The following is a 27,296-nucleotide window of genomic DNA, read 5'->3' as shown; positions in this document are numbered from 1 at the left end:
CTAAATTGCCCGTAATATTAGGTGAAGGGGTAAATGTAGGGGAATGGGTCAGGGTGGGTCGCGCTTTGGCGGGTCAGTGTGGACTTGTTGGGCCGAAGGGCCTGTTTCCACACTAAGTAATCTAATACTTATAACTTGTTGGAAATGTGTTGCTGGAAAAGCGCAGCAGGTCAGGCAGCATCCAGGGAACAGGAGAATCGACGTTTCGGGCATAAGCCCTTCTTCGGGCTTATGCCCGAAACGTCGATTCTCCTGTTCCCTGGATGCTGCCTGACCTGCTGCGCTTTTCCAGCAACACATTTCCAGCTCTGATCTCCAGCATCTGCAGACCTCACTTTCTCCTTATAACTTGTTGCAAAGTGTCACTTAAGATAGTAGATTTAGCACAGAGATTTTGCTGATGTAAGATACAATGAAAAGAAATGAGAGCATCTGGATCTGATAATACTTTTTATCTGCAATAAGCCCTTTTTATGTTTTTCTGTCATGGAAGGTGCACCGTCTGTACATACACTCACTAAATTAACCAAATTCAGTTTAAATTAATGACATTTATCTTGAAAGTTTGTAAAGATATCTATTCCTCGTGTTCTACCTGTAAGAGTGCCCAAAGCCAGTAACTCATTGTAGCAAATAAAATCTTCTGTTATGGCCCGAATGAAGTATAAAACCTGCGCTGAGTCAGTAGTATCAGTTGATTCATCCAAAGCGATTGAATAATATGTGTTTTCCTTTTGGAGTATTTGTTGGAGGAGTTCTGTTACGTTGAGGGCTAATTCATGCTGCCGATCAGTCATGGTTCTCCTTGAAAGAAGCAGTTGTTTGTACTTTGGAACATTATCGTGGTCTAAGCGCCCCACAACTTCGACAATACATTCTTTTACGATTTCCACATCGCTGAAAGGCTTCCCTCTTTTTCTGAGTATATAAGCTATTTTATATGTTGCTTCAGTGGCATTTTTTCCGGGTCTTAATACTGCTTGAAATAACTGTCTTTGCTTTTGCTTTTCATCTTTTAATTTCTGCAATGCCACCTTCCACACCTGTCCCTCTAATTTAAATACTTGTGGTCCTTATGTGTGGCATAATGCTGATAAGCATTATATTTCTTCAATGTTGATATTGCAGTATCATCCTATCTTTAGCAGACACAAAATAATATTGCAATTCCCAATCCTCATTAAAACCTGTTTTCTTCCTTCAGCGTTCTCTTGGTCATCTTTGACATGATGGGCTGTTAAGTGACAAAATAAAAAAACACAAATGTTGATACTGTTAGACTGTGTGTAACTATTCTCAAATTTCACTCCAAATGGAAAGTCACGTGCACTGTTGTCATAAGTTGATAAACACTGGCGTACTGGATATCCACAGACTCTCTCCAACCAGCCTTGGGTGGTAGTGGCGCCAGTCAGGCGGGGGAGATAACGTACATTCTAGAGTCGCATTATAACTACATCATGAGCATAGCAGGTGCCGAAATAGCCCTTATAGCTTACCAATTTTTTAGTCTGTGAGGATTATTTCATTGAATTTTCTTTTACTCTCTGGTATTTTAAAAACATTCACTTTAAGATCAAAATAAAATTAAAGGACAAAAAAGCTAATAAAAAATAATTTGTTCTGCAAAATTTGGATTAATTGAAAAGGCCACACACAATGACCTAGACGGAATGGGGCGATTGGGTGCAGCCGTTTTGACACGGCTGTTTGGGCGCCCGCTGATTTGGCGCAAGCCCATTTGGCAACGCACGTTTTGGCGCTAGGGAAAAAATTGTTGGTTGATTCATCATCATTCAAAGGTAGAACTTTAAAGATTTTTAAAACTAACTATTGAAATATAAAAACATTAAATCTGTTAATCACTAAAAACTGTAACGTAGCTTTTATTTGGTTCATTTAGTAATTATGAGCAAGGCTATTCAAGTACTTGATAACATCCATGTTTTCAAATCTAAGAACAATTTCATGTATCCTTCTATCTGCATCTCTATACTGTTTTAATTTCTATGGTGGTTCATGCCCAGCTAGTAACCCTTCATAATATGCATCTCTACCTTTCTGTACTTTACACTGGCCATCTATTAATTTTCCATATAGTGGGAGGTTGCATGCTAAGTTCGTATTGTCATCAACGGTGGGCTGCCTCCGCATGATTGTTTGTGCAGTCTTTCCCGGTTAATATTCTCTGAAAGTTCTAAATCTCATGGAGAAATAGAGGAGTTTGTGTTCCATTTCCTCGTCTGGTCTGACAATCAACATATGTATCTTCAAACCAGTTCAGTAAATCTTGAAGTTCTTGCGGCAGTTCGGTCACTAGAGCATCCAGATATTCATCGAACTTGTTCAAAGGTACAAAGGCAAGCGCAATAATCATTCTAGCTTTTAACCCGAAATCAGGGTCAGTGTTATACAAACCAGTGAACCCCAATCTAGCTAAATGTTTTTGCATATTTTGAGCTAAATGAAAAAAAGCATCCTTTTTATTTGGTCTTCAGGGAATATGTCCTTCATAGCACTGTGCGCAGCTTGTTCAAAATTGCAGACGATTGAAGTGGGTTTCAAATTGGGTTCCATTTCTTTCAATAACTAACATTCTCACGTATGTGGTGCGTTGCTTGTTGGGCAAAAGAGCATACACGAAAAGGTGAATACCTCAGTGTTATTTTGCTAGAATTACATAAATCTGAGAAAAGAGGATGGGAGCAATACTGAATGTGCCATCAGCAAACCACATATTAGATTAGATTAGATTACTTACAGTGTGGAAACAGGCCCTTCGGCCCAACAAGTCCACACCGACCCGCCGAAGCGTAACCCACCCATACCCCTACATTTACCCCTTTACCTAACACTACGGGCAATTTAGCATGGCCAATTCACCTGACTTGCACATCTTTGGACTGTGGGAGGAAACCGGAGCGCCCGGAGGAAACCCACGCAGACACGGGGAGAACGTGCAAACTCCACACAGTCAGTCGCCTGAGTCGGGAATTGAACCCGGGTCTCTGGCGCTGCGAGGCAGCAGTGCTAACCACTGTGCCACTGTGCCACCCACAAATCAGATGTCACTAAGTGTTGGAGCCAGCTCTGTCTTTTGAAGATTAATATCCAGTCGGGACCTGCTCTGTTATCACAGTAAAAAATTTTCTTCCACGCCTGGTTGAGGGATATATATTCTGTAGCATTCTGGCACAAATTGTTGCAAATTAGTTGGATTGGTGGGTGTGTTCATGACTGAATTACGCTTTCTGCATATTATTTTCCTCAAAGCAGACATATTAGGAATGACGAGGACGGCTAGACTAGCTTGGGATATGTCTGTCAAATATGCACTAACAACTACAGTCGGTGACTCGAGTCTCCTCTGCTCTCTTTATTTTAGTTTTCACAAGTATAACCTCTAATTGTGCAGCAGAAGCTTCATGTGAATGGTTGTTCAGCTCCCTCACCACCCCTCCAGCTTTAGTATGGACCCGTGCTTTGCACCGATTCTTTTTTTTATTTTATTTTAATTTTTTTTCTCTTCTCACAATGCCAAAATTTCAAGTCGCTGTCAACTTTGCTTCTTTTGTCAAAGACGTAGAGGAATCCATTTTGTTAATACCTCCTCAGTCAGCCAAATGGATAAAACTATTAAAAAAATATAAAAAGATGGCAAAAGAACGAAACCCTGTGGCAGCGCAGCCGCGGTTAACTCAACTGAGGCTGAGGACTAACTGTTGCCTGAGCAAACGGCTAAACGAGGAGAGAGCTAGTTTTCCTGTTTCCATATGTACTAGCTCAATTTATACAAAGGAAGTGCAAACAGCAACGTACCTATTGGTCTTTTCAACGCTGCATGCTCAACTACTATATACAAAAATACTTAGTACAAAAAAATGCATGCAATTATATGTTTACATGCACAAATAGTATATTTATGTTGAAATTAAACTTACCTACAACCATTCGATAAACATGCGTGGTTATTCAACATAACAGATGGTTACATAACAGATATATTGTAATTTTGTTACACTAAAGCTGTCCATACAGACAGATTTACAAATAAAGAAGTATTCTTAGTGCCAAAACATCTGTCGCCAAATGTGCTGGCGCCAAATAGGTTTGGCGCCCAAACGGCCGTGCCAAAACATACCAAACCTGGCCTAGAAGGCTGCAGGTTCCCCACCCCTGGGATAGAGGATTGGTAGGCCCAGTTCCTGAAGAGCATGGCCTCGCTCTTGCCTCGGTTGACCTTTGCCCCTGAGGCCCATTCAAACTGGTCACAGATGCACATGAGTCTGTGCACGGACAGAGGATCCGAGCAGAAAACGGCGATGTCATCCATGTACAGGGAGGCCTAAACCTGCAGGCCCCTGCTGCCAGGAATAGTCACCCCTCTCAGGCTCGCATCCTTCCTGATGGAGTCGGCAAATGGCTCTATGCAGCACACCAACAAGGCAGGAGAGAGAGGGCAGCCCTGCCTGACTCCAGGTCTGACTGGGAAGCTATCTGATTCCCACCCATTCATTGAGACTGCACTGACAATGTTGGTGTAGAACAATCTGATCTAATTGCAGATTCCCTCCCCAAAGCCCATTTTGGAGACAACGTCTCTCATATACGTGTGTGATATCCTGTCAAAAGCTTTCTCCTTGTCCAGGCTGATCAGGCAGGTGTCCACCCCCCTGTCCTGCACGTAGGCGATCGTATCCCTGAGGAGTGCGAGACTCCCAGCAATTTTCCTGCCGGTACAGCACAGGTTTGGTCAGGGTGAATCACTGACCCCAAAGCAGACCTGACCCGGTTGGCGATAACCTTTGACAGAATTTTGTAATCCCCAGTCAATAGTGAGATTGGTCTCCAATTTCTGAGTTCCTCCCTCTCCCGCCTTCCGCTTGTAGATGAGGGTGATGATGCCTTTCCTCATGGATTCACTCATGGTACCTGCCAGAAGCATACTGACATACACCTCCAGCAGGTCCTGGCCAATCAAGTCCCACAGAGCGGAATAGAGCTCGACCAGTAAGCCGTCGCTTCCGAGAGTTTTATTCTTTTCGAAGGACTCGAGGGCCTTGGTCAGCTCATCCAGAGATAGAACACGGGACAGGCTAGACCAGCCACTGTCGTCTAAGACCTCCATGATGGAGGACAGGAATGACTGGGAGGCCGCGCTGGCGGTTGGCTTCGAGTCATACAGACTGGCAAAGAAGGATTTGCTGATCCTCATGACATCAGCCTGAGATGACGTTACCGAGCCATCTTCTTCCTTCAGGCTGCTGAGCACGGAGCTCTCTTTGTGCACCTTCTGGATGAAGAAACATGAGCACGTTTCGTCTTGCTCCACGGAGCGGACCCTGGACCGGAAGATTATCTTGGAGGCCTCCGAGGCAAAGAGCGAGGCTTGTTGACCCTTCACCTCCTGGAGGTCCTCCGTGACATCGACCCTCATCGTCTGCAGCAGGTTCTGCATACTTGCCTGGAGCTGGGACAGTTTTCCCCGCCTCTCTCTTGCTTCCTGAACACCTTTTGAGGATGAAGAACCTCTTGATGTTCCCTTTTACTGTTTCCCACCAGTCTGCTGGAGACTCAAAGGAGGGGCTTCACGGTTCTCCAACCTGCGTAGTCCGTCTTGAGCTCCTCAATGTTCCCTGGGGACAACAGCTTAGTGTTCAGCTTCCACGTTCACTTACCAGCCCACTGCTCGTCCTGTAGGTGACAGTCGGCTGGCAGGAGGTAGTGGTCAGAGAAGAACACCGGCTTGACATCGGTGGATCTGACCGAGAACGTTCGGGACACAAACAGGTAATCTATCCTTGAGCGGATAGACCCGTCTGCCCATGACCAGTGTATCTATGCTGTGCTCCATCTGCAGGGGCGCTGAAGACGTTGTGCAGCTTGGCATCTTTTACCGTGTCCATCAGGGCTCTGGACATGGTGTCCAGTTTACTGTTTTTCCCCCCGCCACCCCACCACTGCTGGATCGTCCATCTGCATCAATGATATAGTTGAAGTCCCTGGCCAGAATGACCAGCCTGGACATAGCCAGCAACAGTGGGAGCTGCTGCAGGACGGCCAACCGTTCACTCTTACCCACTGGGGCGTACACATTAATTAGTCTCTAGAGCGTTTCTGTACATGACATCAGTGACAAGGAGGTGCTTGCCCATCTCCTTAACCTCAGATGGTGAAGTTTCCTCCTCACAACAGGATACCCAGGCCTGAGGAGCAGTTATCATTGCCCCCGACCAAACTGACGGCCCATGGGCCCACAAGCTCGACCATCTCCTGTAGCTGCTGTGGTGCGGTAACCCCCACTGCTGCAGAAACAGGACATCGGCTTCAATAGACAATAGGTGCAGGAGTAGGCCATTCAGCCCTTCGAGCCTGCACCTTAATGTTGGCTAGGAAGGCCATCGTAGAAACACATCACGTAGCAGATTTAATGCCAAGCACGTTTAATACTTGGGATTTTTATCCCCATTTTTAACAGTTTTGAGGTTACCCATGTCCATTTGCCGCTGGTCCTGTCCCTCTGCGGTAGCTGTCTGCATCCCCCATGGTGAACATGAACTGCTGGACCCTCGCGGGTCTGAGGTAGCTGCCCAGCTCCTCACTGGGGCCATTTTCCCACTCCGGTGTCATCGGGCCGGGACCAGGGTTCGCACAGTCCAGTTCTATATCTGACAGCGGGGCTGTCAGAGGGTGGCTGCTCCCAGTAACCTGGGTACCTCCTGGCTTTCACTTTGTGGGGGGGTGGTCTTTACCAGTTGCCTCAGGAGGTTTGTCCTTTCTTGTTTGGCAGGTACTGCCCTCCTTTCTCCCCGCAGCGCTCTGTCTCTTCTCTTGGTGACGACCCTCCTTGTGCCTGTCCTCACCCTCCGAAGAGCTGTCTGTGTCTTCCCCGTGCAGCTGCCATTTCCCCCTTTCTGAGGTTTTGGCGGCCTGGTGGGTTTTCTTCCTCCTGTTTTTTACAGGAATCCATTCCTCTGCCTCCTTCGTTCCCTCCTCCTCCTCCATTGCGTCCGTCTGTCCTGTAGGAGCTTCGATCAGCAGCTGTACCTCCGGTGGCTGTCCTCTGCTCTGCTCCAGCCTGTCCTTCCTTTTGCGTGCCCCCAGACACTGTTCCCTTGCTGGTTTGTGCTGCCTTGCTGGTCTTTTGCGGTCCACCTCAGGCCACCTGCACATAGGCAGCGGCTCCTCGTCTTGGGCAGGCCTTGTACACGTGGCCCGCCTCTCCGCACAGATTGTACTTCTTGGCTTCTTTGCTTGGTTGGGTGACCCTCCTGCTTGCAGTTCCGACAGATAGTAACCTTATAGTCTGCCGAAATGTGGCCTGACCTCCCGCAGGTTCGGCACACTTTCGGCTGCCCTGCGTACGTCAGGTACCCTCTGCTCCCTCCGATAGCAAAGCTGGAGGGTGGGTGGAAGATGGTGTCGACCCTCAGGGTTACCCTGACCTGCCATTTGCTAGTCCAGATCCCGAAAGGGTCAACCACATCGGTGCTTTCTCCCTCGACCTGCACGTACCTTCCCAGGAAGGTCAGGACATCAGCTGCTGGAACATAGAGGTTGTACATATGAATCGTAACAACTCGACTCCACTGTGCAGGAAGCACACGCAACAGGACGGCCGACAAGGTGGAGAACAGAGGCTCCCCTTCCTTTTTCTTTGAAGACCTTGCGGAGCTGCTCACATTGCTTCACACTCCTATAGGTGACGTCAAAGTAGCCTGCCCCAGGGAAGTCCTGCAGGCAGTACACATCCTTCTTTTAATTTCAAAAATATGCTTTATTCATAAAATTATTTGGATCTCTATACAATTGGTCATGCCATTCTTGTGCACAGGCAGTACACATCCTTTTTGTTATTTCAAAAATATACTTTATTCATAACTACTTTGATCTATACAACTGGACATGCCATACATATGTAAACATTCCATTTGTTTGCATACCGAAACCAGAGTAACCATTCCTATTTACAGGTCGGTACGATTACATTTTTAGCTGAGGCGCCAGCAGAGCCCAAATGACTACATGGCCCCCTGTTCTTCTTTCGGCAGGCAGATGTTACACGGTGGTCTTTCCCCACTGCGCCTTGGCAGCAGCTGCCCCAAGCTTCAGCGCGTCCCTCAACACAGTCCTGGACCTTGGAATGTGCCAGTCTGCAACAATCGGTCGGGGTCAACTCCTTCAGCTGGAGGATCAACAGGTTTCGGACCACCCAGAGAGCGTCCTTCACCGAGTTGATGATCCTCCAGGTGCAGTTGATGTTCGTCTCGGTGTGCGTCCCGGGGAACAGGCCGTAGAGCACGGAGTCCCGCGTCACGGCACTGCTCGGGACGAACCTCGACAAACACCACTGCATTCCTCTCCAGACTTCTTCTGCATTGGCACATTCCAGAAGGAGGTGTGTGACAGTCTCGTCCCCCCCGCAGCCGCTTCGAGGGCAGTGTGCGGTGTGGCTGAGAGTCCGGGTGTGCATAAAGAATCTCACAGGCAGAGCCCTTCTCACCACCAGCCAAGCCATGTCTTGGTGCTTGTTGGAAAGTTCTGGCGATGAGGCATTCTGCCAAATGGCTTTGACCGTCTGGTCAGGAAACCGCTTGACAGGATCCGCCCTCTCCTTTTCCCGAAGGGTCTCAAGGACACTACGTGCTGACCACTTCCTGATGGACTTGTGGTCAAAGGTGTTTTTCTTCATAAACCTCTCTATGAAGGACAGGTGATACCGAACGGTCCAACTACTCGGAGCGTTCTGCGGCAGCGAAGCCAGGCCCATCCTTCGCAACACCGGGGACAGGTAGAACCTCAGTACGTAGTGACACTTGGTGTTTGCGTACCGGGGATCCACGCACAGCTTGATGCAGCCACACACAAAGGTGGCCATCAGGGTGAGGGTGGCATTGGGCGTGTTTTTTCCCCCATTGCACCGGTCTTTGTACATTACATCTCTTCGGACCCGGTCCATCTTTGATCTCCACACGACGTGGAAGATGGCCCGGGTGACTGCGGCAGCACAGGTTCTGGGGATAGGCCAGACCTGTGGCACGTATAACAATACTGACAGAACCTCCCACCTGATGACCAGGTTCTTACCCGCGATGGAGAGCGACCGTTGCTCCCATCTGCCCAGTTTCTGTCTCACCTTCCTGATCCGCTCCTCCCAGGTCTTGGCGCACGCCCCAGCTCGCCCCCCTCCACCCTCGAACCAAATACCCAGCACCTTCAGGTGGTTGGTCCTGACGGTGAAGGGGATCGAGGATTGGTCGGCCCAGTTCCCGAAGAGCATGGCCTCGCTCTTGCCTCGGTTTACCTTGGCCTCCAAGGCCCATTCAAACTGGTCACATATGCACATGAGTCTGTGCACGGACAGCTGATCCGAGCAGAAAATGGCAACATCTTCCATGTACAGGGAGGCCTTAACCTGCAGGCCCCCGCTGCCAGGAATAGTCACCCCTCTCAGACACGCATCCTTCCTGATGGGCTCGACAAATGGCTCTATGCAGCACATAAACAAGGCAGGAGAGAGAGGGCAGCCCTGCCTGACTCCAGGTCTGACTGGGAAGCTATCTGATTCCCACCCATTGATTGAGACTGCACTGACAATGTTGGTGTAGAGCAGTCTGATTCAATTACCGATTCATAGAACATAGAAAAATACAGCGCAGTACAGGTTACAGCAGGCACTTGGGGCTGTTTTCATTGGAGAAAAGAAGGTTTAGAGGTGACTTGATAGAGGTGTACAAGATGATTAGGGGTTTAGATAGGGTTGACCATGAGAACCTTTTGGCCCTCGATGTTGCGCCGATCCAAGCCCACCTAACCTACACCAGCCCACTATCCTCCATTTGCCTATCCAATGCCCGTTTAAATGCCCATAAAGAGGGAGAGTCCACCACTGCTACTGGCAGGGTATTCCATGAACTCACGACTTGCTGAGTAAAGAATCTACCCCTAACATCTGTCCTATACCTACCACCCCTTAATTTAAAGCTATGCCCCCTCGTAATAGCTGACTCCATACGTGGAAAAAGGTTCTCATGGTCAACCCTATCTAAACCCCTAATCATCTTGTACACCTCTATCAAGTCACCCCTAAACCTTCTTTTCTCCAATGAAAACAGCCCCAAGTGCCTCAGCCTTTCCTCATACGATCTTCCTACCATACCAGGCAACATCCTGGTAAACCTCCTCTGCACCCGTTCCAGTGCCTCCACATCTTTCCTATAGTATGGCGACCAAAACTGCACACAATACTCCAGATGTGGCCGCACCAGAGTCTTATACAACTGCAACATGACCTCAGGACTCCGGAACTCAATTCCTCTACCAATAAAAGCCAGTACGCCATATGCCTTCTTCACCGCACTATTTACCTGGGTGGCAACTTTCAGAGATCTGTGCACATGGACACCAAGATCCCTCTGCTCATCCACACTACCAAGTATCCGACCATTAGCCCAGTACCCCATCTTTTTGTTACTCTTACCAAAGTGAATCACCTCACATTTACCTACATTGAACTCCATTTGCCACCTTTCTGCCCAGCTCTGCAACTTATCTATATCCTGCTGTAACCTGACACATCCTTCCTCACTGTCAACAACTCCACTGACTTTCGTATCATCTACAAACTTGCTCACCCAACCTTCTAACCCCTCCTCCAGGTCATTTATAAAAATGACAAACAGCAATGGTCCCAAAACAGATCCTTGCAGAACACCGCTAGTGACGGCACTCCAAGATGAACCTTTGCCATCAACTACTACCCTCTGTCTTCTTCCAGCCAGCCAACTCCTAATCCAAACCTCCAACTCACCCTCAATACCATACCTCCGTATTTTTTGCAGTAGCCTACCATGGGGAACCTTATCAAACGCCTTACTAAAATCCATATACACCACATCTACTGCTTTCCCCTCGTCCACCTCCTTAGTCACCTTCTCAAAGAATTCAATAAGGTTTGTGAGGCACGACCTGCCCTTCACAAAACCATGCTGACTATCCTTGATCACATTATTCCTATCCAGATGTTCATAAATCCTATCCCTTACAATTCTCTCTAAGACTTTGCCCACTACAGAAGTGAGGCTCACCGGCCTATAGTCACTAGGGTTATCCCTACTCCCCTTCTTGAACAAGGGAACCACATTTGCTAGCCTCCAATCTTCTGGCACTACTCCTGTAAACAACGAGGACATAAAAATCAAGGCCAATGGCTCTGCAATCTCCTCCCTTGCTTCCCAGAGAATCCTAGGATAAATGCCATCAGGCCCAGGGGACTTATCTATTTTCACACTTTCCAGAATTTCCAACACCTCTTCCCTACATACCTCAAAGCCGTCCATTCTAATTAATTGTGACTCAGTATTCACATTGACAACAATGTCCTGTTCCTGATTGAATACTGACGAAAAGTATTCATTCAGTGCCTCCCCAATCTCTTCAGCCTCCACGCAACTTCCCATTACGATCCTTGACTGGACCTATTCCTACCCTAGTCATTCTTTTATTCCTGACATACCTATAGAAAGCCTTTGGGTTTTCCCTAATCCTACCAACTAAGGACTTTTCATGTCCCCTCCTTGCTGCTCTTAGCTCTCTCTTCAGGTCCTTCCTGGCTACCTTATAATTCTCAATCGCCCCAATTGAACCTTCACGCCTCATCTTTACATAGGCCGCCCTCTTCCCTTTAACAAGGGATTCCAATTCCTTATTAAACCACGGCTCCCTCACACAACCCTTTCCTCCCTGCCTGACGGGTACATACTTATCAAGGACACTCAATAGTTGCTCCTTGAACAAGCTCCACATATCAGTTACGCCCTTGTCTTGAAGCTTACTTTTCCAAGCCACACATCCTAAGTCGTGCCTCACCGCATCATAATTTCCCTGCCCCCAGCTATAACTCTTGCCCTGCAGTGCACACTTATCCCTCTCCATCACTAGAGTAAAAGTCACCGAATTGTGGTCACTGTCCCCAAAGTGCTCACCTACCTCCAATTCTAACACCTGGCCTGGTTCGTTACCCAGAACCAAATCCAGTATGGCCTCACCTCTTGTTGGCCTATCTACATATTGTGTCAGGAAACCCTCCTGCACACATTGGACAAACACTGACCCATCTAACGAACTCGAGCTATAGCTTTCCCAATCAATATCTGGAAAGTTAAAGTCCCCTATAACAACCACCCTATTACTTTCACTCTTCTCTTGAATCATCCTCGCAATCCTTTCTTCTACGTTTCTAGGACTATTAGGAGGCCTGTAAAAAACTCCTAACAGGGTGAGCTCACCTTTCCTATTCCTAACCTCAGCCCAAACTACCTCAGACGGCGAGTCTTCATCCATCGTCCTTTCCACCGCTGTAATACTATCTTTGACAAGCAATGCCACACCTCCCCCTCTTTTACCCCCACCTCTGACCCTACTAAAACATTTAAACCCTGGAACCTGCAACAGCCAATCCTGTCCCTGTTCTACCCATGTCTCCGTAATAGCCACAACATCGAAGTCCCAGGTCCCAGCCCACGCTGCAGGTTCACCTCCCTTATTTCGTGTACTTCATGTATTGAAGTATACACACTTCAAGCCTCTCCTGCGCACTTTTATAGGGAAAAAAACCTACCCAGGTAAGCTTGCGCTACACCAGCTTCCGGGTCCGCACCGCGCTCTATTTAAATTTGAAAGTTTTTTTTAAGCCGTTAAATAAACGTCACCGAGCCTTCAAACAGCCCTTACCTGCTCTGCTGAGAGAGTGAGGAGGTCGGTACGATTACATTTTTAGCTGAGGCGTCAGCGGAGCCCAAATGACTACGTGGCCCCCTGTTCTTCTTTCGGCAGGCAGATGTTACACGGTGGTCTTTCCCCACTGCGCCTTGGCAGCAGCTGCCCCAAGCGTCAGCGCGTCCCTCAACACAGTCCTGGACCTTGGAATGTGCCAGTCTGCAACACTCGGTCGGGGTCAACTCCTTCAGCTGGAAGATCAACAGGTTTCGGACCACCCAGAGAGCGTCCTTCACCGAGTTGATGATCCTCCAGGTGCAGTTGATGTTCGTCTCGGTGTGCGTCCCGGGGAACAGGCCGTAGAGCACAGAGTCCCGCGTCACGGCGCTGCTCGGGACGAACCTCGACAGACACCACTGCATTCCTCTCCAGACTTCTTCTGCATTGGCACATTCCAGAAGGAGGTGTGTGACAGTCTCGTCCCCCCCGCAGCCGCTTCGAGGGCAGTGTGCGGTGCGACTGAGAGTCCGGGCGTGCATAAATGATCTCACAGGCAGAGCCCTTCTCACCACCAGCCAAGCCACGTCTTGGTGCTTGTTGGAAAGTTCTGGCGATGAGGCATTCTGCCAAATGGCTTTGACCGTCTGCTCAGGGAACCGCTCGACAGGATCCACCCTCTCCTTTTCCCGAAGGGTCTCAAGGACACTACGTGCTGACCACTTCCTGATGGACTTGTGGTCAAAGGTGTTTTTCTTCATAAACTTCTCCACGAAGGACAGGTGATACCGAACGGTCCAACTACTCGGAGCATTCCGCGGCAGCAAGGCCAGGCCCATCCTTCGCAACACCGGGGACAGGTAGAACCTCAGTACGTAGTGACACTTGGTGTTTGCGTACCGGGGATCCACTCACAGCTTGATGCAGCCACACACAAAGGTGGCCATCAGGGTGAGGGTGGCATTGGGCGTGTTTTTTCCCCCATTGCACCGGTCTTTGTACATTACATCTCTTCGGACCCGGTCCATCTTTGATCTCCACACGAAGTGGAAGATGGCCTGGGTGACTGCGGTAGCACAGGTTCTGGGGATAGGCCAGACCTGTGCCACGTATAACAGCAATGACAGTGCCTCACACCTGATGACCAGGTTCTTACCCGCGATGGAGAGCGACCGTTGCTCCCATCTGCCTAGTTTCTGTCTCACCTTCCCGATCCGCTCCTCCCAGGTCTTGGCGCACGCCCCAGCTCGCCCCCCTCCACCCTCGAACCAAATACCCAGCACCTTCAGGTGGTTGGTCCTGACGGTGAAGGGGATCGAGGATTGGTCGGCCCAGTTCCCAAAGAGCATGGCCTCGCTTTTGCCTCGGTTTACCTTGGCCCCCAAGGCCAGCTCGAACTGGTCACAGATGCACATGAGTCTGTGCACGGACAGCTGATCCGAGCAGAAAACGGCGAAGTCATCCATGTACAGGGAGGCCTTAACCTGCAGGCCCCCACTGCCAGGAATAGTCACCCCTCTCAGACACGCATCCTTCCTGATTGATTCGGCAAATGGCTCTATACAGCACACAAACAAGGCAGGAGAGAGAGGGCAGCCCTGCCTGACTCCAGATCTGATTGGGAAGCTATCTGATTCCCACCCATTGATTGAGACTGTACTGACAATGTTGGTGTAGAGCAATCTGATCCAATTGCAGATTCTCTCCCCAAAGTACATTTTGGAGTGGACATCCCTCATATATGTATGCGATATCCTGTCAAAGGCTTTCTCCTGGTCCAGGCTGATGAGGCAGGTGTCCACCCCCCTGTCCTGCACGTAGACAATCGTATCCCTGAGGAGTGCGAGACTCTCAGCGATCTTCCTGCCCGGTACAGCACAGATTTGGTCAGGGTGAATCACTGACCCCAGAGCAGACCTGACCCGGTTGGCGATGACCTTTGACAAGATTTTGTAGTCTGTGTTTAATAGTGAGATTGGTCTCCAATTTCTGAGTTCCTCCCTCTCCCCCTTCCGTTTGTAGATGAGGGTGATGATGCCTTTCCTCATGGATTCACTCATGGTACCTGCCAGAAGCATACTGACATACACCTCCAGCAGGTCCTGGCCAATCAAGTCCCACAGAGCGGAATAGAGCTCGACCAGTAAGCCGTCGCTTCCGAGAGTTTTATTCTTTTCAAAGGACTCGAGGGCCTTGGTCAGCTCATCCAGAGATAGTGGCTGGTCTGGCCTCTCCCATGTCCTGTCGTCTAAGACCTCCGTGATAGAGGACAGGGACGACTGGGAGGCTGCGCTGGCGGTTGGCTTCGAGTCATACAGACTGGCATAGAAGGATTTGCTGATCCTCATGATGTCAGCCTGAGATGACGTTACCGAGCCATCTTCTTCCTTCAGGCTGCTGAGCACGGAGCTCTCTTTGTGCACCTTCTGGAAGAAGAAACATGAGCACGTCTCGTCCTGCTCCACGGAGCAGACCCTGGACCGGAAGATTATCTTGGAGGCCTCCGAGGCAAAGAGCGAGGCTTGCTGGCCCTTCACCTCCTTGAGGTCCTCCGTGACATCCACCCCCATCGTCTGCAGCAGGAGCAGGTTCTGCATACTTTCCTGGAGCTGGGACAGTTTTCCCCGTCTCTCTCTCACCTCCTGACCACCTTGAGAATGAAGAACCTCTTGATGTTCCCTTTTACTGTTTCCCACCAGTCCGCTGGGGACTCAAAGGAGGGGCTTCACGGTTCTCCAACCTGCGTCGTCCCTCTTGAGCTTCTCAGTGTTTCCTGGGGTCAACAGCTTTGTGTTCAGCTTCCACGTTCCCTTACCAGCCCGCTGCTCATCCTGTAGGTGACAGTCGGCCAGCAGGAGGCAGTGGTCAGAGAAGAACACCGGCTTGACGTCGGTGGATCTGACCAAGAGCGTTCGGGACACAAACAGGTAATCTATCCTTGAGCAGATAGACCCGTCTGCCCATGACCAGGTGTATCTACGCTGCGCTCCGTCTGCAGGGGTGATGAAGACGTCGTGCAGCTTGGCATCTTTTACCGTGTCCATCAGGGCTCTGGACGTGGTGTCCAGTTTACTGTCCCCCCCGCCGGATCGTCCATCTGCATCAATGATACAGTTGAAGTCTCCGGCCAGAATGACTGGCCTGGACGTAGCCAGCAACAGTGGAAGCTGCTGCAGGACGGCCAACCGTTCACTCTTACCTGCTGGGGCGTACACATTAATTAGTCTCACGAGAGCGTTTCTGTAGGTAACATCAGCAACGAGGAGGCGCCCGACCACACTGACGGCCCATGGGCCCACAAGCTCGACCATCTCCTGTAACTGCTGAGGTGCGGTATCCCACACTCCTGCAGAAACAGGACATCAGCTTTCACGTTGGCCAGGAAGGCCAGTGTTGAAACACATCGCGCAGCAGATTTTATGCTGCGCACATTAATACTTTCAATTTTTATCCCCGTTTTTTTAACAGGTTGTAAGGTTACCCATGTCCGATTGTCGCTGGTCCTGCCCCTCTGGGGTAGCTGTCTGCATCCCCGTGCAGTACGCAAACTGCTGGACTCTCGCTGGGCTGAGGTAGCTGTCCAGTTCCTCACTCGGCCCATTTGGGTCCACGCTGTCTGTTTCTATATCTGACAGCGGGGCTGTCAGAGGGTCGCTGCTCCCAGTCACCTGGAGCTGTGGGGCAGTGGGACCCTCCTGGCTTTCACCTGGTGGGGGGTGGTGGTTTCCCATTTCCTCAGGAGGCTCGTCCCTTGGTTGGCAGTTGCTGCTCTCCTTTCTCCTCGCAGCGCTCTGCCTCTTCTTTTGGTGACGACCCTCCTTTCTTCCGTCCTCACTCTCCGAAGAGCTGTCCGTGTCTTCCACCTGCAGCTGCCTTTTCCCCTTTTTCTGGGAGGTCTTGGTGACCGGGTGGGTTTTCCTCTTCCTGTTTTTCACCACGGTCCATTCCTCTGCCTCCTTCTTTCCCTTCTCCGCCTCCTCCTCCTGTCCTGTCGGAGCTTCGCTCGGCAGCTGTACCTCTCCGGTAGCTGTCATCTGCTCTGCTCCGGCCTGTCCTTCCTGTCGCGTGCCTCCTGACACCATTCCCTTGCCGGTTTGCGGTGCCTTGCCGTCCTTTTGTGGCCCGCCTCCGGCCATCTGCGCGTAGGTGGCGGCCCCTCGTCTTGGGCAGGCCCTGTACACGTGGCCCGCCTCCCCGCACAGATTGCAGTTCTTTTCCTCCTTGCAGTCTTTGGTCGGGTGGCCCTCCTTCTTGCAATTGCGACAGATCGTGACCTTGCAGTCCGCCGCCATGTGGCCTGACCTCCCACAGGTTCGGCACACTTTTGGCTGCCCTGCATAAGTCAGGTACCCTCTGCTCCATCCGATAGCAAAGCTGGAGGGTGGGTGGAGGATATTCCCGCTGGCGTCCACCCTCAGGGTTACCTTGACCTGTCGTTTGCTGGTCCAGATCCTGAAAGGGTCAACCACATCGGTGCTTTGTCCCTCGACCCGGACGTATCTTCTCAGGAAGGTCAGGACATCGGCTGCTGGGACGTGGGGGTTGTACATGTGGATTGTAACAACCCGACTCCTCTGTGCAGGAAGCACACACAACGGGACTGCCCACAAGATGGAGAACAGTGGCTCCCCTTCCTTCTCCTTGAAGACCTTCAGGAGCTGCTCACATTGCTTCACGCTCCTGAAGGTGACATCGAAGTAGCCTGCCCCAGGGAAATCCTGCAGGCAGTACACGTCTGCTGCGGCGAACCGACAGCACTCGAGCAGAATCTTCTTGACGAACACCGTCCGATCGACTGGTGTACGCTCTTCCACCTTCTTGACAGATACCCGGACTGTGTTGAGAACGCCCTGCCCAGGGCTGCGGGTAGCTGTTGAGGCCATAGCTCTGAGGTTGGGTGGTCCCTGAATTGGCGTTAGGCCGAAGCCAGCATGAAGATCCACCAAAAGCAGGTCAGCATAACCAAATGATCCTCCAACATCCAAACACAATGCAGCGATGATCTCTACTAGCTCTGACTCGCAACTCGACACTCATCCTGATAAGAACAGACACTTTTTTTTAGCCAAAAGGCCAAGAAGTTACCTGGAGATGTGGGTACCTCCCGGGTGTGTGCTGGGCTTTGCCAGTTACGTCAGAGAGTTCATCGTTTCCTGGTTGGAAGGGTGCTACCCTCCTTTCTCCCCGCGGCACTCTATCTCTTCTTCTGGTGATGACCCTCATTGCGCCCCTCTTCACCGTCTGAAGAGCTGCCTGTATCCTCCCCGTGCAGCTGCTGTTTCCCCCTTTGGGAGGTTTTGGGGACCTGTTGGGTTTTCCTTTTTCCTGTTTTTCACAGGTATCTACTCCTCTGCCTCCTTGGTTCCCTTCTCCTCCATTGCCTCTGTCTGTCCAGCTGGAGCTTAGGTCAGCTGCTGTACCTCTCCGCTGGCTGCTGTCTGCTCCACCTCAGCCTGTGCTTCCTTCTGGGTGCCCCCAGACTCCGTTTCCCTGCTGTCTGGTTGGACCTGCTAGTCTTTGGGGGTCCACGGCTCACAATGCCTCCTCCAGCCATCTGTGTGTTGGTGGCAGTCCTTCGTCTTGGGCAGGTCTTGTACATGTGACCTGCCTCTCCACACAATTCTTAACCTCCTTACAGTCCTTGGTCAGGTGACCCTCCTGTTTACATTCCTGCAGATGGTCACCTCACAGCCCACTGCCATGTGTCCTGACCTCCTGCAGGTTCGGCACACTTTAAGCTGCCCTGCATGTGTGAGGTAGCCCCTGCTCCCTCCGATTGCGAAGCTGGAGGGTGGGTGGAGGATGTTCCCACTGGGGGGTCCACCCTCAGGGTTACCTTGACCTGCCACTTGCTGGTCCAGATTCAGAATTGCTCCACTACATCAGTGCTGTCTCCTTCCAACTGGACGTACCCTCTCAGGAAGGTCAGGACATCAGCTGCTGGGACGTGGGGGGGTTGTACATTTGGATTGTAACAACCTGACTCCTCTGTGCAGGAAGCACAATCAATGGCACCACAGACAGGATGGAGAACAGAGGCTTCCCCTCCTTCTCCTTGAATACCTTCAGGAGCTGCTCACACTGCTTCACGCTCCTGAAGGTCACATCGAAATACCCAGCGCTGGGGAAATCCTGCAGCCAGTACACGTCTGCTGCTTGGAATCTGCCACACTCCAACAGAATCTTCTTCACTAACACAGTCTGATCAACTGACTTACACTCCTCCACCTTCTTCAGTTACCCTGACTGTGTTCTGAATCCCCTGGTCTGGGTATTTCCCCCCCACCCCCAACTCTCGTTGCAAAGTCCACATGCTGATGGAATTTAGGGAGTATAGTCTTGAGATTCATATGGTTAAAATCTCCAGCAAAAATAAACAGTCCATCAGGGTGTGTATTCTGCAGTCCACTAATAGCCCAATACAGTTCACACCGTGCCTCCTTAGCATTGGCACTGGGAGGAATATACACCCTGACTATAAGGACAGCAGTAAACTCCCGTGGCAAATACAAAGATCTGCATCTAACAATATCAAACTCCACCAGTGATGAGCAGTAGCTGGAGACGAGCAGAGTCCTTGCACCATTCTGTGTTGATGTAGACACAGACTCCCATCCCGAGCCTTACTGCACAGAGCTGCATTTCTGTCAGCATGGAACAAGGCGAGCCGGTCTAGCTGGATGGCGGTGTCTGGAACTCTGTCACTGAGCTATGTTTCCATGAAAACCAGGATGCAGCAGTCTCTGAACTCACAGAGAAACCTGCCTCAGATGGATGCAGTCCAACCTGTTGTCCAGGGAGCAGACACTGGAGAGCAGAATGGGTGGGAGAGCTGGCCGGCTAGGGTTTGCTTTTAGCCTAATACGAACTCCTGCCTGCCTTACCCCGCTTCCCCTTCCTTGTACACCGCTTCTGATGTTTCAACACCCGGCCACCGGCATCAGGCGAGGCTGAGGACTGAAGGCCTGGTCTCCGCAGCGAGCCAAGATCATGTAACTTCTTCAACAGCTCTCCATTCGGGTTTGTTTTTGGCTGGATCCTGGACTGGAGCAGTGTTTGCAGACTGTAACAGTATCTGCAAACACCAGGTTTCCTGTTCCTGTTCCTCCTGTGCCTTTAGAAAACTGAACTTTAAATAGCCCAAGATCAGGAGAGGCTGCTGCGAGCTGCTGCTGTGCTGCCATTATGTTCTACTCAGTGGGAAAGCTGTTTTCTATCAGTCTGTGCCCCTCAACCTTTGATCTCTATAGATCATTCTGTCTACTCCAACGAAAACAGCCTGAGCTTATCCAGCCTCCTTTATAGCTGAAATGCTCCATCCAGGAAACACCCTAGTGGATGTCCTGTGTACTCCTTCCAGTCAATCACTTTCTTCCTATAGTGTGGTGACCAGAACTGCACACAGTACTCCAGCTGTGGCTTAACTAGTCCTGGGCAGCTCCAATAGAGCCTCCCTGGTCTTTATACTCACTACCATGGTTGATAAACGCAAGTGACTTCTATGCCTTCTCAATTATGGTATTAACCTGCGTTCAAGGATCCATGGGCAAGCAGCCCCATAACTGGCATAAGTCAGACATCATCCAGCAAGAGTTTGGTCTATTAGCTATAGCTTTAGTGAGCGGTATCCTCCCTGACCCTTCCAGTGTTCTCAACTTGATGCACAGAGTAGGCTTGTCATAAATACTGATAAGCTCTGGTAAGCAAAGTTGCTGGTAGAGCTGTGGTATTTCAAGTATGAATTAGATGTTAATATTAATGATCCTGTTTGTCACTTGATAGGGACCCCATCATCTTTGGCTCTGAAAATGAGTACGTAGGGTCAGTCGCACTCAGGTCTGGTTTTGTGGGTTAGAGTCGGAGTCTGTGTCTGCATTTTCTTTCCTGACTTTGCTGAGGGAGTGTTTTGGATGCTTTTTGGCATTAGGCTTGTAGCCTTCCTGAACATGGAGACGTACTGTATCATGGAGGGGTTCTCCCTGAGCTCCAGAAACTTGGGGGATGCCCAACTCAGCCCATTTTAGTCAATTACAGAATGTAGAGCGTTACAGTGCAGTACAAGCTCTTCGGCCCTTGATGGTTCCACAGGTTGGTGTAACAATCTGAAGCCCACCGAACCAACACTATTCCATTTTAGAACATAGAACATTACAGCGCAGTACAGGCCCTTCAGCCCTCGATGTTGCGCCGCCCTGTCATACCAATCTGAAGCCCATCCCACCTACATTATTCCATATACGTCCATATACATGTCCAATGACGACTAAAATGCACTTAAACTTGGCGAATCTACTACCGTTGCAAGCAAAGCATTCCATACCCTTACTACTCTGAGTAAAGAATCTACCACTGACATCTGTCTTATATCTATCTCCCCTCACTTTAAAGTTGTGTCCCCTCGTGTTTGCCGTCCCCATACTTGGAAAAAGGCTCTCCCTGTCCACCCTATCTAACCCTCTGATGATCTTGTATGTCTCTATTAAGTCACCTCTCAACCTTCTTCTCTCTAACGAGAACAGCCTCAAGGCCCTCAGACTTTCCTCATAAGGTCTTCCTTCCATACCAGGCAACATCCGAGTAAATCTCCTCTGCACCCTTTCCAAAGCTTCCACATCCTTCTTATAATGTAGTGACCAGAACTGTACACAATACTCCAAATGTGGCCGCACCAGAGCTTTATACAGCTGCAGCACAACCTCATTGTTCCAGAACTTAATCCCTCTATTAATAAAGGCCAAAACACTGTATGCCTTCTTAACGACCCTGTCAATCTGGGTGGCAATTTTCATGGATCTGTGTATATGAACACCGAGATCTCTCTGCTCATCTGCACTCCTAAGAATCTTACCATTAGCCCAGTACTTTGCATTCCGTTTACTCCGTCCAAAGTGTATCACCTCACACTTGGCCACATTAAACTCCATTTGCCACCTCTCAGCCCAGCTCTGCATCCTATCTATGTCTCTCTGCACCTACTACATCCTTCGTCACTATCCACAACTCCACTTAGTGTCGTTCACAAATTTACTAACCCACCCTTCTAAGCCCTCATCCAGATCATTTATAAAAATGACAAACAGCAGTGGACCCAACACCGACCCTTGCAGTACGCCGCTAGTAACTGGACACCAAGATGAACATGTTCCATCAACTACAACCCTCTGTTTTCTTTCAGCAAGCCAATTCCTGATCCAAACTGCTATGTCTCCCACAATCCCATTCCTCCACATTTTGTATAATAGCCTACTGTGGGGAACCTTATCGAACGCCTTGCTGAAATCCATATACACCACATCAACTGGTTTACTCTCATCTACCTGTTTGGTCACTTTGTCAAAAAAAAAATAAGATTCGTTAGGCACGACCTACCCTTCACAAAACTGCGCTGACTATCCCTGATCAGATTATTATTTTCCAGATGGTTATAAATCCTATCTCTTTTATAACCTTTTCCAACATTTTACCAACAACTGAAGTGAGACTCACTGGTCTGTAATTACCAGGGTTGTCTCTACTACCCTTTTTGAACAAGGGAGCCACATTTGCTATCCTCCAGTCCTCAGGCACTATTCCTGTAGACAATGATGATTTGAAGATCAATGCCAAAGGCTCGGCAATCTCTTCCCTTGCTTCCCAGAGGATCCCAGGATAGATCCCATCCGCCCAGGGGACTTGTCTGTTTTCACACTCTGCAGTATTTCTAATACCTCTTCCTTGTGAACCTCAATCTCTTCTAGTCTAGATGCAAGTATCTCTATCTTCCTCGCTAACATTTTTATTTTCTATAGTGAACACTGCCGAAAAATATTTATTTAGTGCTTCCCCTATCTCCTCTGACTCCACACACAATTTCCCACTATTATCCTTGATTGGCCCTAATTTAACTCTCATCATTCTTTTATTCCTGACATACCTATGGAAAGCCTTAGGGTTTACCCTGATCCTATCCACCAACAACTTCTCATGTCTCCTCCTGGCTCTTCTGAGCTCTCTTTTTCGGTCTTTCCTGATTTCCTTGTAACCCTCAAGCGCCCTGAGGTTTCACATTTTGTCCTAACATAAGCCTTCTTCTTCCTCTTGACCAGGGATTCCACTTCCTTAGTAAACCACGGCTCACGCGTTCTATATCTTCTTCTCTGCCTGACAGGTACATACTTATCTAGGACACACAGGAGCTTTTCCTTGAATAAGCTCCACATTTTTAATGTGTTCATCCCCTGCAGTTTCCTTCCCCATTCTACGCTTCCTAAATCTTTCCTAATTGCATCGTAATTTCCCTTCCCCCAGCTGTAACTCTTGCTCGGTGGAGTACACTATCCCTTTCCATCACTAAAGTAAACCTGACAGAATTGTGATGCTGTCTCCAAAGATCGCTGTCACCTACTTCCAAACCTGGCCAGGCTCATTACCCAGTACTAAATCTAAAGTGGCTTCGTCCCATGTAGGCCTGTCTACATTCTGTGTCAGGAAGCCCTCCTGCACACGGGACAAAAATGGATCCATCTACAATACTCGTACTGTAGTGATCCCAGTAAATATTTGGATAAATGAAGTCCCCCGTGACAACTACCCTGCCTCTCTCACTCCTATCGAGAATCATCTTTGCTATCCTTTCATCTACATCTCTGGGACTATTCAGAGGCCTATAGAAAACTCCCAGCATGGTGACTTCTCCTTTCCTGTTTCTAACCTCAGCCCATACTGCCTCAGTTAATGAGTCCCCAAACATCCTTTCTACAACTGTAATATTGTCCCTGATCAACAATGCCACACCTCCCCCTCTTTTACCATCTTCTCTGTTCTTACTGAAACATCTGAATCCCGGAACCGGCAAGAGCCATTCCTGTCCTTGCTCTATCCATGTCTCCGTAATGGCCACAACATCAAAGTCCCAGGTACCAACCCACCCTGCCAGTTCACCCACTTTATTTCAGATGCTCCTCGCGTTGAAGTACACACACTTCAAACCAGGTTCTCGCTTGCCAGTGTCAGATACTTGATTTGGGAACTCTCTACTCTCATCCTCTTCTGTACCTGTCCTACAATTGTGGTTCCCATCCCGCTGCTGTATTAGTTTAAATCCACCTTTAATAACTTTATCGCATTTCCCACCCAGGATATTGGTACCCCTCTGGCTTAGATGAAGACCATCCTGCTTGTAGAGGTCCCACCTACCCCAGAAAGAGCTCCAATTATCCGAAAACCCGAAACCCTCCCTCCTGCACCATCCCTGTAGCCACATGTTCAACTCCTTTCTCTCCCTATTCCTCACCTCACTAGCACGTGGCACGGGCAGCAAACCAGAGAAAACAACTGTTTGTCCTAGCTCTAAGCTTCCGTCCTAGCTCCCTGAATTTCTGCCTCAAATCCCCATCTCTCTTCCGACCTATGTCATTGGTGCCAATATGGACCACGACTTGGGGCTGCTCTCCCTCCCCCCGAAGGATCCCAAAAACACGCTCAGAGACATCACGGACCCTGGCACCTGGGAGGCAGCACACCAACCGTGAGTCTCTCTCGTCCCCACAGAACCTCCTATCTGTCCCCCTAACTATGGAGTCCCCAATGACTACTGCTCTGCTCCTCTTCCCCCTTCCCTTCTGAGCAGCAGGTGCCCCACTGCTTTCCCCTGGTAAGTCATCACCCCCAACATATCCAAAACGGTATACTTATTGTTGAGAGGAATGGCTACATGGGATCCCTGCACTGCCTGCCGGTTCCCTTTCTGTCCCCTAACTGTCACCCATATGTCTTTTTCTTTTATCTGGGGAGTGACTACCTCTCTAAGTCCTGTCAATAACTCCTCTGCCTCCGGAATGATCCGAAGTTCATCCAGCTCCAGCTCCCTATCGCGATTTTCGAGGAGCTGGAGTTGGGTGCACTTCCCCCAGATGTAGTCAGCAGGGATACTAGTGGTGACCCTTACCTCCCACATTCTGCAGGAGAAACATTCCACTGCCCTAAACTCCATTCCCAATATTCTAACTCCCGAAGTGACTACTAAAAAAAAAGATTAGGAAATAAACTAGTTACCTCACATTGTCAATCTGGCTCCCACAACGTTTTTTTAGATTAGAGGAGGAGGATGGGTGAGAGACACTACCCGAGTAGTGTCTCGGGTAACGCAACCACGCAAATATAAACTGCTCTACTTACCTTTCCCAGAAGTCCTTTGCTCGCTCCTCCCTCGCTGGCCTGAGGTAAGAAGTTTAAATATACTTATTGGCCTTCCCGACCAATCACCTAGCACCAACGTCACCTCCTCCCGGCTCCTGCCTCTCGCTATATCCATATGTTTATCCAAATACTGTTTAAATGCCCTTAAAGTTTGAGTCTACGACTGTTGCATGGCAGGCCGTTCCACGCCCCTACTACTCAAAGAACAAAACATTTACAGCCCAGGAACAGGCCCTTCAGCCCTCCAAGCCTGAGCCGATCCAAATGTACTGTCTAAACCTGTCGGTCAATTCCTAAGCATCTGTATCCCTCTGCTCCCCACTTACTCATGCATCTGTCCTGATGCATCTTAAATGAATCTACTGTGCCTGCCTCTACCACCTCTGCCAGCAACGCGTTCCAAATGCCAACCACCCTGTGTGAGGTACTTACTGCGTGTCTCTCCCTTAAACTTTCCACCTCTCACCTTGGAAGCGTGATTGAATCCTTCACCCTGGGAAAAACCTTATCTCTATCCACCCTGTCTATACCCTTCATGATTTTATAAACCTCAATCAGGTTCCCTCCACAATCTCCTTTCTAGTGAAAATAAACCTAACCTACTCAACCTCTCTTCATAGCTAGCACCTTCCATACCAGGCAACATCCTCGTAAACCTTCTCTGCACCCTCTCCAAAGTGTCCACATCCTTTTGGTAATGCGGCGACCAGAACTGTACACAGTATTCTAAATGCGGCCGAACCAATGTCTTGTACAGTTTTAACATGACCTGCCAGCTCTTGGACTCAATACCCCATCCAATGAAGGCAAGCATACCATATGCCTTCTTGACCACATTATCCACCTGTGCAGCAACCTTCAGGGTACAATGGACCTGCACTCCCAGATCTCTCTGCCCATCAACTTTTCCCAAGGCTCTTCCATTCATTGTATAATTCGCTCTAGAATTAGACTTTCCTAAATGCATTACCTTACATTTGTCTGGATTGAACTCCATCTGCCACTTTGCTGCCCAACTGTCCAGTCTATCTATATCCTCCTGTATTCTTTGACAGTCCCTTAAGCTTTCTGCTACTCCACCAATCTTTGTCATCTGCAAACTTGCTGATCATACCAACAGTGCCCTCTTCCAGATCATTTATGTATATTACAAACAACAGTGGCCCCAGCACTGACCCCTGTGGAACATCACTGGTCACCTTTCTCCATTTCGAGAAACTCCCTTCAACTACTACTCTCTGTCTCCTGTTGTTCAACCAGTTCTTTATCCACCCAGCTAGAACATCCTGCACACCGTATGACTTCATTTTCTCCTTTAGCCTACTTTGGGGAACCTTATCAAACGCCTTACTAAAGTCCATGCATATGACACCAACAGCCCTTCCTTCATCTAACAACTTGGTCACTTCCACAAAGAACTCTATTAAGTTGGAAAGGCACGATCTCGCCTGTACAAAACCATGTTGCCTCTCACTGATAAGTCCATTCTTTTCTAAATATAAATAGATCCTATCCCTCAGTACCTTCTCCAACCTTCCCACCACTGACGTCAGGCTGACTGGTCTGTACTTACCTGGAATGTACAGGGGGACAACATGAACAACCCTCCAGTCCTCTGGCACCTCACCTGTTTAAGGATTCCACAAAGATATCTGTCAGGGCCCCAGCTATTTCCTCTCTTGCCTCCCTCAGCAACCTGGGATAGATCCCATCCGGTCCTGGGGATTGGTCCACCTTAATAACCTCTAGCCTACCCAACACATCCTCCCTACTTATGTCAATGTTATCCACAACATGAACACTGATGCAAAGTAATCATTCAGAATCTCACCCATTCTCTCAGGTTCGACACATAGCCTTCCTTCGTTATCCTTCAGTGGACCAATCCTTTCTCTAGTCACCCGCTTGCTGCTTATATTAGAATAAAATGCTTTGGGATTCTCCTTAATTCTGCTCTCAAGCTATTTCATGACCCCTTTTAGCCCACTTGATTCCTCATTTAAGACTTGTCCTATTCTTCCGATATTCCTCCAGGGCCCGTTCTGTTCTTAGCTGCCTGGACCTTATGTACGTTTCCCTTTTCCTCTTGGCTGGTCGTACAATTTCTTCTGTCATCCACGGTTCACTAATCTTGCCCTTCCTATCCTTTACCTTCAACGGGACATGCGTATTCTGCACTAGCTTTGAAAGCCTCCCACATCTCAAATGTGGACTTCCCTTCAAATAGTTGTGTCCAATCCACATTTCCCAGCTCCTGCCTGATTTTGATATAATTGGCCAGTTTAGTATGCTTTCCTTCTCTTCACTTCTTTATCCACGAGTATTCTAAAACTTACAGAATTGTGGTCACTGTTCCCAAAGAAATCCCCCACCGCAACTTCTACTATCTGTCCTGGTTCGTTCCC

General features: G+C 49.2%; 1 protein-coding gene across 1 annotated transcript in view; it reads right to left on the bottom strand.

Moving 5' to 3' along the window:
- Positions 1-463: 463 nt before the first annotated feature.
- LOC148150047 (microtubule-actin cross-linking factor 1, isoforms 6/7-like) overlaps positions 464-27,296 on the bottom strand; it is a 332,243-nt gene continuing 305,410 nt past the window's right edge. Inside the window, exon 32 of the mRNA XM_087987754.1 lies at positions 464-1,234. Within this exon, the coding sequence (XP_087843880.1) occupies positions 1,181-1,234 (54 nt within the window). The 3' untranslated portion in view covers positions 464-1,180. The remainder of the gene's footprint in view (positions 1,235-27,296) is intronic.

The sequence above is a fragment of the Chiloscyllium plagiosum genome, unplaced genomic scaffold (genome assembly GCF_037043375.1).
Source record: "Chiloscyllium plagiosum isolate Xiang-an unplaced genomic scaffold, Cpla_swu_hap1 HiC_scaffold_5, whole genome shotgun sequence".
In the NCBI taxonomy this organism is placed as follows: Eukaryota; Metazoa; Chordata; class Chondrichthyes; order Orectolobiformes; family Hemiscylliidae; genus Chiloscyllium; species Chiloscyllium plagiosum.
Note: the sequence above shows the minus strand (reverse complement) of the source record. Positions and strands in the feature narration are given on the sequence as shown.